Source organism: Bubalus bubalis, chromosome 23 (genome assembly GCF_019923935.1).
Source record: "Bubalus bubalis isolate 160015118507 breed Murrah chromosome 23, NDDB_SH_1, whole genome shotgun sequence".
Classification (NCBI taxonomy): Eukaryota; Metazoa; Chordata; class Mammalia; order Artiodactyla; family Bovidae; genus Bubalus; species Bubalus bubalis.
The window spans coordinates 17,514,840-17,530,561 of NC_059179.1; the positions used below are offsets into that span (position 1 = coordinate 17,514,840).

At 36.4% G+C, this 15,722-nt stretch overlaps 1 protein-coding gene across 10 annotated transcripts in view; it reads left to right on the plus strand.

Moving 5' to 3' along the window:
- CC2D2B (coiled-coil and C2 domain containing 2B) overlaps positions 1-15,722 on the plus strand; it is a 107,836-nt gene that overhangs the window by 11,107 nt on the left and 81,007 nt on the right. For 9 of the 10 annotated variants that reach the window (XM_044935258.2, XM_044935262.2, XM_044935255.2 and 6 more), the window contains 3 exons: positions 2,249-2,385; positions 2,486-2,614; positions 10,364-10,461. In XM_044935258.2, coding sequence (XP_044791193.1) covers positions 2,249-2,385; positions 2,486-2,614; positions 10,364-10,461 — 364 coding nt within the window. Of the gene's footprint in view, positions 1-2,248; positions 2,386-2,485; positions 2,615-5,967; positions 6,178-10,363; positions 10,462-15,722 lie in introns of all 10 variants that reach the window. The other variant, XM_044935264.2, reaches the window with a different exon arrangement.

Below are 15,722 nucleotides of genomic sequence, written 5' to 3' on the forward strand. Positions count from 1 at the left end.
CCTTCCAAGGAGTAAGCGTCTTTTAATTTCATGGCTGCAATCACCATCTGCAGTGATTTTGGAGTCCCCAAAAATAGTCAGCCACTGTTTCCACGGTTTTCCCATCTATCTGCCATGAAGTGATGGGACTGGATGCCATGATTTTAATTTTCTGAATGTTGAGCATTAAGCCAACTTTTTCACTCTCCTCTTTCACTTGCATCAAGAGGCTCTTTAGTTCTTCACTTTCTGCCATGTTATCTGCATATCTGAAGTTATTGATATTTCTCCTGGCAATCTTGATTCCAGCTTGTGCTTCTTCCAGCCCAGCGTTTCTCATGATGTACTCTGCATATAAGTTAAATAAGCAGGGTGACAATAGACAGCCTTGACGTACTCCTTTCCCGATTTGGAACCAGTCTGTTGTTCCATGTCCAATTCTAACTATTGCTTCCTGACCTGCATACAGGTTTCTCAAGAGGCAGGTCAGGTGGTCTGGTATTCCCATCTCTTCAGAATTTTCCACAGTTTATTGTGATCCACACAGTCAAAGGCTTTGGCATAGTCAATAAAGCAGAAATAGATGTTTTTCTGGAACTCTCTTGCTTTTTCCATGATCCAGCAGATGCTGGCAGTTTGATCTCTGGTTCCTCTGCCTTTTCTAAAACCAGCTTGAACATCTGGAAGTTCACAGTTCACGTATTGCTGAAGCCTGGCTTGGAGAATTTTGAGTGTTATTTTACTAGCTTGTGAGATGAGTGCAATTGTGTGGTAGTTGGAGCAATCTTTGACATTGCCTTACTTTGTGATTGAAATGAAAACTGGCCCTTTCCAGTCCTGTGACCACTGCTGAGTTTTCCAAATTTGCTGGCATATTGAGTGCAGCATCATCTTTTAGGATTTGAAATAGCTCAACTGGAATTCCATCACCTCCACTAGCTTTGTTCATAGTGATGCTTCCTAAGGCCCACTTGACTTCACATTCCAGGATGTCTGGCTCTAGGTTAGTGATCACACCATCATGATTATCTGGGTCATGAAGATCTTTTTTGTACAGTTCTTCTGTGTATTCTTGCCACCTCTTCTTAATACTTTCTCCTTCTGTTAGGTCCATACCATTTCTGTTCTTTATTGAGCCTATCTTTGAATGAAATGTTCCCTTGGTATCTCTAATTTTCTTGAAGAGATCTCTAGTCTTTCCCATTCTCTTGTTTTCCTCTATTTCTTTGCATTGATTGCTAAGGAAGCCTTTCTCATCTCTCCTTGCTGTTCTTTGGAACTCTGCATTCAAATGGGTATATCTTTCCTTTTCTCCTTTGCTTTTTGCTTCTCTTCTTTTCACAGCTATTTGTAAGGCCTCCTCAGACAGCCATTTTGCTTTTTTGCATTTCTTTTTTCTTGGGGATGGTCTTGATTCCTGTCTCCTGTACAATGTCACAAACCTCCATCCATAGTTCTTCAGGCACTCTATCAGATCTAGTCCCTTAAATCTATTTCTCGCTTCCAGTGTATAATCATCAGGGATTTGATTTAGGTCATACCTGAATGGTCTAGTGGTTTTCCCCACTTTCTTAAATTTCAGTCGGAATTTGGCAATGAGGAGTTCATGATCTGAGCCATGGTCAGCTCCCTGTCTTGTTTTTGCTGACTCTATAGAGCTTCTCCATCTTTGGCTGCAAAGAATATAATCAATCTGATTTCGGTGTTGACCATCTGGTGATGTCCATGTGTAGAGTCTTCTCTTGTGTTATCAGAAGAGAGTGTTTCCTATGACCAGTGTGTTCTCTTGGCAAAACTCTTAGCTTTTGCCCTGCTTCATTCTATACTCCAAGGCCAAATTTGCCTGTTACTCCAGGTGTTTCTTAACTTCCTACTTTTGCATTCCAGTCCCCTATAATGAAAAGGACATCTTTTTTGGGTTTTAGTTCTCAAAAGTCTTGTAGGTCTTCACAGAACTGTTCAACTTCAGCTTCTTCAGCGTTACTGGTTGGGGCATAGGCTTGGATTACTGTGATATTGAATGGTTTGCCTTGGAAACAAACAGAGATCATTCTGTCATTTTTGAGATTGCATCCAAGTACTGCATTTCAGACTCTTTTGTTGACTATGATGGCTACTCAATTTCTTCTAAGGGATTCCTGCCCACAGAAGTAGATAGAATGGTAGACTTTAGTGGTAGAGTATATGATATTCCTCTTTTGCTTCTTGTTTGGTCAATCCCAGTTTACTGTTTTGGACTTGAAAGTAACATCTAGGTTTTGTTATTAAGTGATCAACCAGCTTAAACTGCCAGAAGATATGATGCCACGCATTTTAGAAGAAGAAGGATTCTATATTCAGAAAAAGCCAGAAATATATAAAAAGACCTGCAACAAAATGGAAAATCGTCTGCTTAAACTAGAAGAGGCAAGTTCACTACCTGATAAGCTAAATCACTCACTGGCAGTATGTGACATTTGTTTTTAGTGTAGTATTTAATTACTACATTCTTAAATACTTTTAATAGGGAAAGTGTTGGTTTGAAGAAAGTGGAGAAATAATGTCATTACCTTCACCTATTAGACGGTCATGGAATTTCAGACTAAACATAAGCAAGGAACCTTTAAATCCAGCACTGACGACCATGTATAGAAAGGTAACCAACAGTTTATTTGTGATTATGTTTAGAATTCTTGTAACATAAATTATAACTTGTATATTTACTTGTATACTTATTTTGTTAATTCACCTTTTGAGGATATTAGTAATCTAGTGAGGGCAAAAGTATGATGAAGTATTAAATAGCCATTAAAATTATGTTTTCAAGGAATATTTAAATGATCTGGGGGAGAGTGCAGAATGTGAAGTTAAAAAAAAAAGCAGAATGTGAAATTTCATATGATCCTATCTTTATAAAAATATATAATGAGTGAAGGAATTTATCAATGAATAAGTACAGACATGTGTGTATATAGATAAAAAGTCTGGGAAATATATCAGAGTTAATAATTATCTCTGGATAGTAGGACATAGGCTTATTTTTATTTTCTTTCCTATACTCTCTTCTAGATTGCAGAAATGAATATATATTATACTTATAATCAAGGAAACAAATTTTATGTGTATTTCAGAGCACATTATGAAAATTAGTGGTTCATTAACCTAATGAAAAGAAATATTTAGATAGAAATATATATATATATATATATATATTTTTTAGAAATAGTTATATTAGGAATTTGGCATGAAAAAAATTTAAATAAGAATTTTGTACAAAAACTTAATTGCTCAATCACTTGCCTTTGTTGTTCAGTCACATAATCGTATGCTCTTTGCGACCCCATGGACTGCAGCACACCAGGCTTCCCTGCTCCTAACTATCACCTGGAGTTCGCTAAAATTCATGTCCATTGAGTCGGTGATGCCATCCAACCATCTCATCCTCTGTTGTCCCCCTTCTCCTGCCTTCAATATTTCCCAGCATCAGAATCTTATCCAATGAGTTGGCTTTTCACATCAGGTGGCCAAAGTATTGGAGCTTCAGCATCAGTCCTTCAGTGAATATTCAGAGTTAATTTCCATTAGGATTGACTGGTTTGATCCCCTTGCTGTTCAAGGGACTCTCAAGAGTCTTCTCCAACACTACAGTTCAAAAGCATCAATTCTTCAGCGCTCAGCTTTCTTTACAGTCCAACTCTCACATCCATACATGACTACTGGAAAAACCATAGCTTTGACTAGACAGACCTTTGTTGGCAAAGTAATGTCTCTGCTTTTTAATATGCTATCTAGGTTGGTCATAGCTTTTCTTCCAAGGAGCAAGCGTCTTTTAATTTCATGGCTACAGTCACCATCTGCAGTGATTTTGGAGCCTCAGAAAATAAAGTCTGTCACTGTTTCCATGTTTCCCCATCTATTTGCCATTAAGTGATGGGACCAGGTGCCATGATCTTACTTTTCCTCTTCTAGTAATTATATGCCTTTTGTAGTCAATGCTTTTTTTTAAAAGATGCCTTTCTGTATTTCTTTCTTTTTTAAAAAATTAATTATTTTAATTGGAGGCTAATTACTTTACAATATTGTAGTGGTTTTTGCCATGTATTGACATGAATCAGCCATGGGTGTACGTGTGTTCCCCATCCTGAACCCCGCTCCCACCTCCCTCCCCATCCCATCCCTCATATTCCAGTAGCTGCAACATTTTAACAGCAAGAGCATTTCATTCCTTATAATGCTGATACTTCTCAGCCTACACAGAAAATAAGGTTTCTCCCTAAACTGAAGAGATTTATACTTTCGGAGGTCTCCTTATCTTTCTTTAACACGTGAGAATCTTCTTTCTACATAATATATGCTGTCTTTTCTTCTCCACAGTCTCTGTTTATTTCTCAGAGAATCTAGAAAAATTTTTTTAATTCCTTATATTATAATATGTTTTTAATATCTTTATACCACTTATAAATTTATTTCAGGATTTTCTAAAAATACACCAAAACTTCTTGCTGCTAAAAGAAAATCTTTTACCATTTTACCATACAAAAATGCATTTAAGGTTTAATTAGTTGTCCTACTTTTAAAATTAAGACAAATACAAAGATTTTTTTTATCATGAATGAGTGTTGATGTTTTTACCAAAATTCCTTGCTGTTACCCGTACTTAGAGTAGACAAAACCCATAACAGTTTAACCTTCTGTTTTTAAATTGGCTTGTTGTACTTTCTGGTGAGTATCTGTTGGCTCTTTCAGGTTCTCTTAACAGGAAGGTCAGATGTTTCATTGCTTCTTTCCACTTTTATACAGTCACCAATACTATGCAGATCTTGCTGTTAGTGGTTTTTCTCCACCCACTTGTATTTTGGATTCAGTGAAGATGTTTTCAGATGCAATTTTGTTTAAAATCTTGTCCCTGGATTTTTGGTTTTGCTATCTAGTTTCCCTGCTTGTTTTATATAGATATTTGGGAATACAGGCATATCTCTGAGATACTGCTGGTTCACTTCTAGACCACCACAGTAAAGCAAGTCAAATGAATTTTTTGGTTTTGAAAAATGTAAAAGTGCATGTAAAAGTTATGTCTACACTAATGTGTAGTTAATAAACTATTATTATGTCTAAAAAACCCAGTTTATGTATCTGAATTAAAAAACACTTTATTGCTAAAAATGCTATTAATAACTGTCATCGGAGCTTTCTGCTCTTTTCTAACTTCATTCAAGCTAATTTCAGTGTTTAATGGACTCTTAGAGTTGGGAAGGAAATGGCAACCCACTCCAGTGTTCTTGCCTGGAGAATCCCAGGGACGGGGGAGCCTGGTGGGCTGCTGTCTATGGGGTCGCACAGAGTCGGACACGACTGAAGCGACTTAGCAGCAGCAGCAGAGTTGGGAATAAATATAAATGTCACTTCACCAAGCATGTAAACTTGAGTATTAAAATTCATTCTGTGGCACCATCCTTAGCAGGTAATATTCTGGAATTAGTGTCAGACAAATACCTCTGCCTGCCTTTCCCTTCTGTCTTCTCTATAGTTTTTATTATGCACAGCCAGCTATGGAGGCAAGGTTCATTTGGGGTTTCTCACTGGGAAATAAAAATCTCAATGCTGTAAGGGCCACTGAAGCAGAGATAATAGTTTGCGGTTTAAGTCTGGCTCCAGATGATTATTAGATCATCACCTTAACGAACTACTGACCCACCAGTTCTAAACACCATTTTTTTTATCGTGATCCTTTAGGAAATTACTTGGGGGCTTGTAACTTGAAAGTTAGCCTCTGCCAGCACATAGTAGTAAAGTAGATGACCATTTATAGTAAGGTGATTAAAATGCTCCAATATAAATGTATGAAATCAAGGGCTATAATCAGTTTTAAGAAAGAAGGAGCAAATAATTGTTTTTTTGCTTTTCTGTGTCTTCATTTTCTTACAGTTAGCGTGTTACTTTTATAAGGAGTTACTTGTAATTAAAAAAATAGAATTGAATTAACATTGTGTAAATACTTTTCTTTAAAAGGCAGTGAAATCTGATCTAGAAAGCTCTATTAGGAACAAAATGGAAGGTCAAAGGGAAATGTACCAATTAGATCTCAATATAGTGGGTTTGCAATTCAGTCATCATCCTCTCTTCAATCAAGAACAAGTATTATGTGCTAGGCTGCTCCAACTTTATGAGTGTTTTCAGGACAGGCAGCAACAGAATTTACCACAGCTGCTTTATGAGAAGGTAAGCGTGGTTTTCATTACATTTACAGAGCTGAACCTTTAATATTGAAGGAAAAAAAAAAAAACTTAGTACAGAGCAAGTTATGGTGGAATATTCCCTTAGCACTTCAACTATTTAACCAAATAAAAGAAAGCTTGATTTCAGTTTTTCTGAAAAGAAATTGTAGGAATTAACTGGCCAGGGAGACCGACTCAAACATATCCTGCAGGGTATTTAGCATTTATAAATAGTTTGCTAATCAATGGTATTTCTTGATCCTATGACTCAAGAAGAATATTTGAAATTATTACTATTTAAAAGAACCAAATGACTATTTCAAGTCTTGTAAGAAAGTATTTTTGATAAAAATATTAATGATCCTGAACCTTCTACAGAGTTTAGTATGAGAATGATTTAGCCAACTAAGCATCTAATGACACGCATGCGTGTGCACGCATGCGTGTGTGTGTGTGTGTGTGTATTTGTGTGTGTGGTGCATGCACTCAGTTGTGTCCAGCTCTTTGTGACCCCGTGGACTGTAGCCTGTCAGGTTCCTCTGTCCATGGAATTATTGCATGCATGCATGTTAAGTAGCGTCAGCCGCGTCCGACTCTTTGCAGCCCAATGGACTGTGGCCCACCAGGCTCCTCAGTCCATGGGATTGTCCAGGCAAGAATATTGGAGTGGGTTACTTCAGGGGATCTTCCAGACTCCGGGATCAAACCTGCATCTTTTATGTCTCCTGCTTGGCAGGCAGGTTCTTTATGGAAGCCCAATGACATCGTAAAGGGTACATAAAATCTGAGGAGAAATCAAAGAAATATACCCACTGACTACTTTTATAAATTTGTACCTCTCGTTTAGACTGTATGCTGAGTTTTTGATACATGAATATTTTGTTAACTAGTGTTCTCTCTGAAAAGATATTCTGATAGGTCTCATTCAGCTAATTAATACACTTAAATATTTAGTGAGGTATTTAGTTAAATAATCAAGCCTAGTAGGGTCACCAAGACATTTCAATAAGCTAGAAATGAATTATACCGTAATATATTTGCTTTTTAAAGTACAAGTGCAAAAACAACAGGACTTAATCCATTTGATTGAGTTTTCATGTAGCAAATGTGTGGGAGTACTTCCTAAATGAAGCCTATGAATTAATAAGGTCAGAATATTTCCTAAAACAAAAGTTGAATATTCTAACTTTTAGTTTAATATGACCGTTGTTTTTTTTAATGAAAAAACCAACTCTGAAACTAAGATATAGGTCATTGAAAATATGATTTGTCTATTTAATAGTTTTCCAACACTGTTGTGTAATCTTTGAAGCCTGGTCTAGCAATAGCAATTTTGTTTCACTAGAATACTACCTATTACTGTGCATAAAAACTCATTTGTTTTTCATGTAGCATGGCTTTCTGTGTAAAATAATACTGAGGGATCATTATTTGCAACATTTTTATTATATTAATGATTCTTAGAAGCCAAAAGTAATTTCTTAGCTGCTTTTTACTTTTCTTTGCTTTATTTTAAATGTGCACATAAAAATGTGCACATTTATTTATTTATTTAAAATGTGCACATAAACATTTTCTCCAGTTTCCTGGTAAATTGTAAAAAGAGAAATTTGATAGGGCATGTGTATGCCCTTCTAAAATGAAAGAGAACTGTAGGAGGGAGGGGAAAAGGCCAAGGGTTGCAGGGTGTGACCGTTGGTCTTCTACCAAAATACTGATTTATAATTTTTGCATCCTTTTAGTCCCTTGGTGTGAAATATATGGCTCTTCTCGTTCTCAGTGTATTCATACCAGGTTCAAAGTAGTAGGAGACTCAGTGACATCCACGGATTTCTTAAACTGCAAAATGTCCTGTTATGTGAACTTGAATTCCACTTAAAGAACACGGAGAAATGTTGTAGACAGTATAAAAGAGTAGAACGGAGCCTCAGTTTTGCAGAGTTCTGCTGTTGTTCCCTCTAGTTTACACAAGAGGGAAATTGCACAAGTAATACAGAAGTTCATTCCCACTGTAAGAGGTTCAGTGTAGAAGTTTCATACTGTGAAAGTCCCACTTCAATCTTCACTTCATGGTTTAAACTACAGCTTTAAAGATCTCTTTTCCATGTTCCTCTGTATATACATATTCCATGATAGATTTTAAGATAAATTGGATCTTCTATATGGATCTATGTATTATTTGGCAACTTGGCTTTTTAAAATTACTTCTTTTTTAAAGTAATTTAATTACTTTAAAATTACTTGTAATTTAAAATTACAAGTCTTGGAGCTTGTCCCATATCACTATATATAGACCCATAATATACATGTATTTTAATATGTTCAATCACTCCTCACTCTTGACACTTCTTATGGTCACGAATGACTTCATAAATGACTTCTTAGGTCATTTCCATCTTCTTATGATTACAAGTAATAAAGCAGTGAACATCCATGTATCTATGTATTTGAGCACATGTGTGAAAACTTCTGTAGGCTAGATTTGTAGAAGTGAAAGTTCTTGGTCAAGAGTAAGGGTGCATGAAGTTTAAATTTTTATCAGAAAGTAGTGAATTGCCTTTCCAAGAAAGTTTTTCAGTTTGAATTTCCACTGATAGTACAGGACAGAGCTTACTTCCCAGAGCCATAACTAATAGTTACTTGCCCAGTTTTCTGTATAGCTTTGTTCATCTTTATAAGAGTTTTCATATATATATATGTACAAATATATATACACATATAAGTATTTACACATGTATATACACACACATTGCATGTACAAAATGTATATCTTTTGAATATGTTTTAAATATTTTTATCCCATTCTGTTACTTGCCTTTTGACTTCATTTTTCCTATCTCTTGGAAATATTTAAAATTTTATGAGATCAAATCTGTCAGTTTTTTTCTTTGGGGACTTTAGGTTTTGTTGTTCATTTATTAGATTTCCTAGATTTTTATCAGTTAGCATATCTTTGGTTACAATTCACAGAGAGCTCTCTCAGTTGCTTTAACCCATAGGGAAAAGGTATGACTTTCTATATCAAAAGTTCTAAGTTAGGGCAGTTCTGTAGTTGGTTAATTTGATGGCTCAACAATATGAACAGCCCTGACTTTTCTAAGGACGAGTATCTCCTCATTGGTTTTTTCCTAGAATAAAATTCTTATAGAGTTGATCTTCCATATGAACATTAGAACTAGCTTGTTAACTTCTATTTTAAAGATTCTCCTACCATTTTTACTGCAGCTGCTTTGAAAATGAAAGTGTTAGTCTCTCAGTCACGTCCGACTCTTTGCAGTCCCATGGACTGTAGCCCACCAGTCTTCTCTGTCCATAGAATTCTCCAGGCAAGAGTAGTGGAGTGCGTAGCCATTCCCCTCTCCAGGAGATCTTCTGACCCAGGGACTGAACCTGGGTCTCTTGCATTGCAGGCAGATTCTTTACCATCTGAACCATCGGTTATTATGTTAATTGTAAAAGAAATTTTATCTTTAAAAAATTGGGTTTCCTCATCCAGGCGTGCAGTATGTGTTCACAGTTGTTGAGGTCTTCCCTTGCGTCTTGCAGTAGAAGTTTATATCCATTGACTCCAGTCTTGGAGTTCCCACAAACTGTCCCGAACTGTGATAGGCTTTTTCTGCCTATCCCTGTTATAGAGAACAGTTTCCCCTGGTTTTATTTCTTTGTCAGTATTCTCTGTGGATAGTTCTCTTTGTTTTATAGTTTCTTCAGTACATTTTGTTGATTTTATTTGATTTCTTTTCCTATGTTGCTATATATTTATTCTTTTATAGAGAGATATAGATGTAGATATAATTATAAAATATGTATATAGATATGGTTGTGATGATGGCAGTGGATATGGATAAAGACAGATAGATGTCTTTTCTGTAACCATGGGATATTAGGCAGAAGATAAAATAGATTCCTGTGTTCCGTCTTCTATCTTGATTGATTGACATTTCTTTATGTTAACTGATCAAATGACTACCTAGAAGTTGCATGGTATAAGGTTTATCTCTTAGACAAATATTGAGGCTCTTTTTCAGTTCTGCCCCAGGGTACTTTTATGAAATATATTTTAGAAAACAAGACAGTAATACAAAAAAAGTATACACTTGTGTTTCTGATGCACATACTTAGACCTACAGGTGAATTGGAGTGATAGTAACAGGTGGATGAAGTGTACCAAAAAAGCTCTTTTGTTTTAGCTTAAAGCACTGATGGATGCTACCAAATTAGCAAATGAAAATTCGGAAATAAGCCAGCTGACCAGAAAATCTTTGCAGGATTATTATCGGCAGATAAGGTAGGTTTTAGGACATTCTTGTATTCATCAAGCATTTATTAAGGAGTTTATTTAAACAAAGTATTGTACTATGCTGTGGAAGATGTAAAATAAGAAACTAACAATGTCCTTACTATTTTTTAAATTGAAATATAGCTGATTTACAATATTTTGTTAGTTTCAGATATACAGCAAAGTGATTCCGTTGTAATTTTCAGATTATATTCCATTATGCTGCTGCTGCTAAGTCGCTTCAGTCGTGTCCGACTCTGTGCGACCCCATAGACGGCAGCCCACCAGACTTCCCCTCCCTGGGATTCTCCAGGCAAGAACACTGGAGTGGGTTGCCATTTCCTTCTCCAATATTCCATTATAAGTTTTATCAAATATTTGCCATTATGAGATTTATCAAATATAATTCCCTGTGCTAAGCAGTAAGTCTTTGTTGCTTATCTATTTTATGTGTAATAGTTTGGGTTAATCCAACACTTCTAATTTGTTCCTCCTTCCCTCCTTTTCCCCTTTGGTAACCTTAAGTTTCTTTTCTATGTCTCTGAGTTTCTGTTCTGTATACAGATTCATTTGTGTTATTTTTTAGATTCCACATATAAGTGATGTTATATAGTATTTGTATACTCTTTTGACTTGCTTCACTAAGTAAAATCCTCTGTAGGTCCATGCATGTGTGCATGCTAAGTCGCTCCAGTCATGTCTGATTTTTTGCAACCCTGTGGACTGTAGCCACTAGGCTCCTCTGTCCATGGGATTCTCTAGGCAAGAATACTAGAGTGGGTTGTTATGCCCTTCTCCAGGGAAATCTTCCTGACCCAGGGATCAAACCCACATTTCTTATATCCTCCTGCATTGGCAGGCAGGTTCTTTACCACTAACACCACCTGGGAAGCCCCTGTAGGTCCATATGTTGTTTCAAGTTATAATATTTCATTCTTTTTTATGGCTGAGTAATATTCCATATTTGTGTGTGTGAGGGGATATACACACCTTAAGCCAATCATCTGTTGATGGACCCTTGGGGTTTGTTTCCATCTACTGGCTGTTGTAAGCACTGCTTCTATGAACATTGGGGTGCATGTATCTTTTCCAATTAGAGATGTCCTGTTTTCCGATATATACCCAGGAGTGAGACTGCTGAAGATCCGTAGCCTTTAGGCAGTTAAATAAATGGTTCCAACTTTTTGTAACATTTTTGTGTAAAAATATTTAATAGAAGTATCACATGAAAGTAGTTGTAGCTTTATTAATATGATCTATTTATTTAAAAATATGTTGATTAAAAACTATTACAAATTTACTGATACCTTTCAATTTACTTGAATCATGTTTATCTCAAGTATTTGTATATTTGAGAACTAGTTTGCATACACATATGTGCAAGATATATTACTAATTTAACCTAAAAGCAATACTCAATGAGTATGTAGAGTTAAGGACCCTTATTTTAAAAAATGGCCTACAATTTGGGAATCATTAGCTACTCGACTAGTTAGGAAGAGAAATTAGGAAAGTATAAAATAATTGGAAAAATAATTTAAAGACAATACATAATTATGTGCTTAGGAATCTCCAAAAGCAGGAAAGCTCTCTGGGAGGTACTTATTGGGTAGAAAGTTAAACTTGCACAAAGATATGACAACTCTGAGTGATTTGATAGTTAAAGAATTTCTTTGACTCCCTGCCCATTGACCTAAAATGGCTCTACAATTCTTAACCACTGGAGGCAAGTTGTTTTAAATCATTGGGTTTCCTAGAATAGCCTGCTGCTGCTGCTGCTGCTGCTGCTAAGTCACTTCAGTTGTGTCCAACTCTGTGCGACCCCATAGACGGCAGCCCACCAGCCTCCCCCATCCCTGGAATTCTCCAAGAAAGAACACTGGAGTGGGTTGCCATTTCCTTCTCCAGTGCATGAAAGTGAAAAGTGAAAGTGAAGTCACCCAGTTGTGTCTGAATCTTAGCGACCCCACGGACTGCAGCCTACCAGGCTCCTCCGTCCATGGGATTTTCCAGGCAAGAGTACTGGAGTGGGGTGCCACTGCCTTCTCCAAGAATAGCCTAGTTCAGTATAAACATTGTTACTTGTTCAGTATAAACACTGTTACTTGAGGAAGCTGACATATGCCTTGTACGAGTACTGGCATATAGTGAACTATCTCTGTAAATAGTAGTTGAGTGAATGAATAGAAACCATCAGTATATACAAAACAGTAAATTACTGTTGTTTATAAGCTGAAACTCCAGTACTTTGGCCACCTCATGCAAAGAGTTGACCCATTGGAAAAGACTCTGATGCTGGGAGGAATTGGGGGCAGGAGGAAAAGGGGACGATAGAGGATGAGATGGCTGGATGGCATCACTGACTCAATGGACGTGAGTTTGAGTGAACTCCGGGAGATGGTGATGGACAGGGAGGCCTGGCGTGCTGCGATTCATGAGGTCGCAAAGAGTTGGACACAACTGAGCAACTGAACTGAACTAAACTGAACTGATAAGATTAACTAAAACTTAAAGCCAAAAACACTCATTGACATAAAGAATGCTGAGGAAGTAAGGAAAGACTAAGGAGTAAGAAGAGTGGTAAATATGTGGATAAGTCTCAGTGAGTAGTCATATAATGATGTTTTACAGGCATAAAATTAGAGAGTTCACAAAATGGCTTAGACTTAAAGGTAAGACATAATACCATAAAACTCCTAGCAGAGAGCATAGACAAAACATTCTCTGACATAAATTGTACCAATGTTTTCTTAGGTCTGTCTCCCAAGGCAAATGGAAATAAAAAACAAAAGTAAACAAATAGGCCCTAATCAAACTACAGACTTTTGTACAGCAAAGGAAACAGACAAAAACAAAACCAAAGAACCCCAAAAAGACAACTTACAGAATGAGAGAAAGTATTTGCCAATGATGTGACTGACAAGGGCTTAATCTCCAAAACATATAAATAGCCTGGACAATTCAATAACAAAAAACCAAACAACCCAATCGAAAAATGGGCAGAAGACCTAAATAGAAATTTCTCCAAAGAAAGTGTAAAGATGGCCTGTAGGCCCATAAAAAATACTCAACATCACTAATTATTAGAGAAATTAAAATTGAAACTGCAATGAGGTACCACCTCATACCAGTCAAAGTGGCCATCATTAAAAAGTCTACAAGTAACAAATGGTGGAGAGAGTGTGGAAAAAGGGAATCCTCCTACCTTGTTGGTGGAAATGTATGTTGGTGTAGCCACTATGGAAAACAGGATGGAGGTTCCTCAGAAAACTAAAAATAGAATTACCGCATGATCCAGCAATCCCACTTCTGGGCATATACCTGGGTAAAGCTATAATTCAAAAAGATGCATGCACTCCTGTGTTCATAGTAGGACTATTCACAGTAGCCAAAACATGGAAATAACCTATAATAAATGTCCATCGACAGATGAATGGATAAGGAAGGATGTGGTACATATTATACAATGGAATACTACTCAGCCATAAAAAATGATGCCGTTTGCAGTTTCATGGATGAAACTAGATTGCCATACTGAGTGAAGTAAGTCAGAAAGAGAAAAACAAATACCATATGATATCACTTCTATGTGGACTCTAAAGTGAACCTATCTACAAAACAAGCAAACTCACAGACATAGCAATCAGACTTGTGGTTGCCAAGTGGGGAAGGAGAGGAAGGGACTGGGAATTCGGGGTTGGTAGATGCAAACCATTGCATTTAGAATGGGTAAACAGTAAGCTCTTACTGCATAGTACAGGGAACTGAATATAATTTCTTTGGATAAACCATAATTGAAAAGAATATTTTAAAAAGAATGTATATACATGTAAAACTGAGTCACTTTGTAGTACAGCAGAGGTTGGCACAATATTATAAATCAACTACACTTCAATAAAAAAACAGTTAAAATATAAAACTTTTAGAATGGAGTAAAGAATGGAGAAGGGTAAAAGTAATTAAAGATATTTGCATTGGCGATTGAGACTTTAGTAAATCAAGGACTTAAATTTTAACTTATAACCTCTCAAGGAAGAGAATAAAAAGATATAGTTTCCAAATCAAGAGGAAAATGAAATAATAAAAAATACTCAACTGATCCAAAAGAAGGCAAAAAAAAAAAAAGAGAGAGAGAGAGAAAGAGAGGAAACAGAACAGAGAAACATGAGACAAGGAGAAAGCACAAAAGAAAATGGTGATGTTAAACCTGCTGCTGCTGCTGCTGCTGCTAAGTTGCTTCAGTCGTGTCCGACTCTGTGCGACCCCATAGACGGCAGCCCACCAGGCTCCCCCGTCCCTGGGATTCTCCAGGCAAGAACACTGGAGTGGGTTGCCATTTCCTTCTCCAATGCATGAAAGTGAAAAGTGAAAAGGAGGTCGCTCAGTCGTGTCCGACTCTTCGCGACCCCATGGACTGTATCCAACCAGGCTTCTCCGTCCATGGGATTTTCCAGGCAAGAGTGCTGGAGTGGGGTGCCATTGCTTTCTCCGGATGTTAAACCTAAATATATCTAAATGGGTTAAGCAATCCATTTTTATATAGACTAGATTATATTACTTTGATATTCAAATAGTATGCTCACTATCCCATCAGGCAAAGTACTTCTAAATTTAAAGCAGTAGTTCTGATTGTTAATCTGAAAAAAGTATGATAAATATACTACAGAATATTAAGAAAACCTGGAAATACATGGATTTTAGTAGAGTACTTTTGAATAGTGAAAAATCTTAAAGATGCATTAATTTCTAAATGGAATTTCATTCTCTATATGAAGATGTGAGTAAAATGGAAAAAAAAAAAATGAGGTGGGGAGCCCAGAAGAGTTAGTGCAATAAATTATTTGAAGCCATTTGTAATGACTTGTAGCTCTAATCCACTAACATGGTTTGTTTTTTTTTCATTGGAGTCTGGTTGCTTTACAATGTTGTGTTAGTTTCTGCTGTACAGCAAAGTGAATCATATATATATGTATATATATATATGAGTATATATATATATATATATATATATATATATATAGGCCCTCTCTTGGATTTCATTCGCATTTTGGTCACTGCAGAGCACTGAGTAGATTTTCCTGTGCTATACAGTACTTTCTCGTTATCTATTTTATACACAGTATCAATAGTGTATGTATGTCAATTCCAATATCCCAATTCACCCACCCACCCTCCTTTTCCCCTTTGGTATCCATATGTTTGTTCTGTACACCTGTATCTCTATTTCTGATTTGTAAATAGATTGCTTATACCGTGTTTTTCAAATTCCA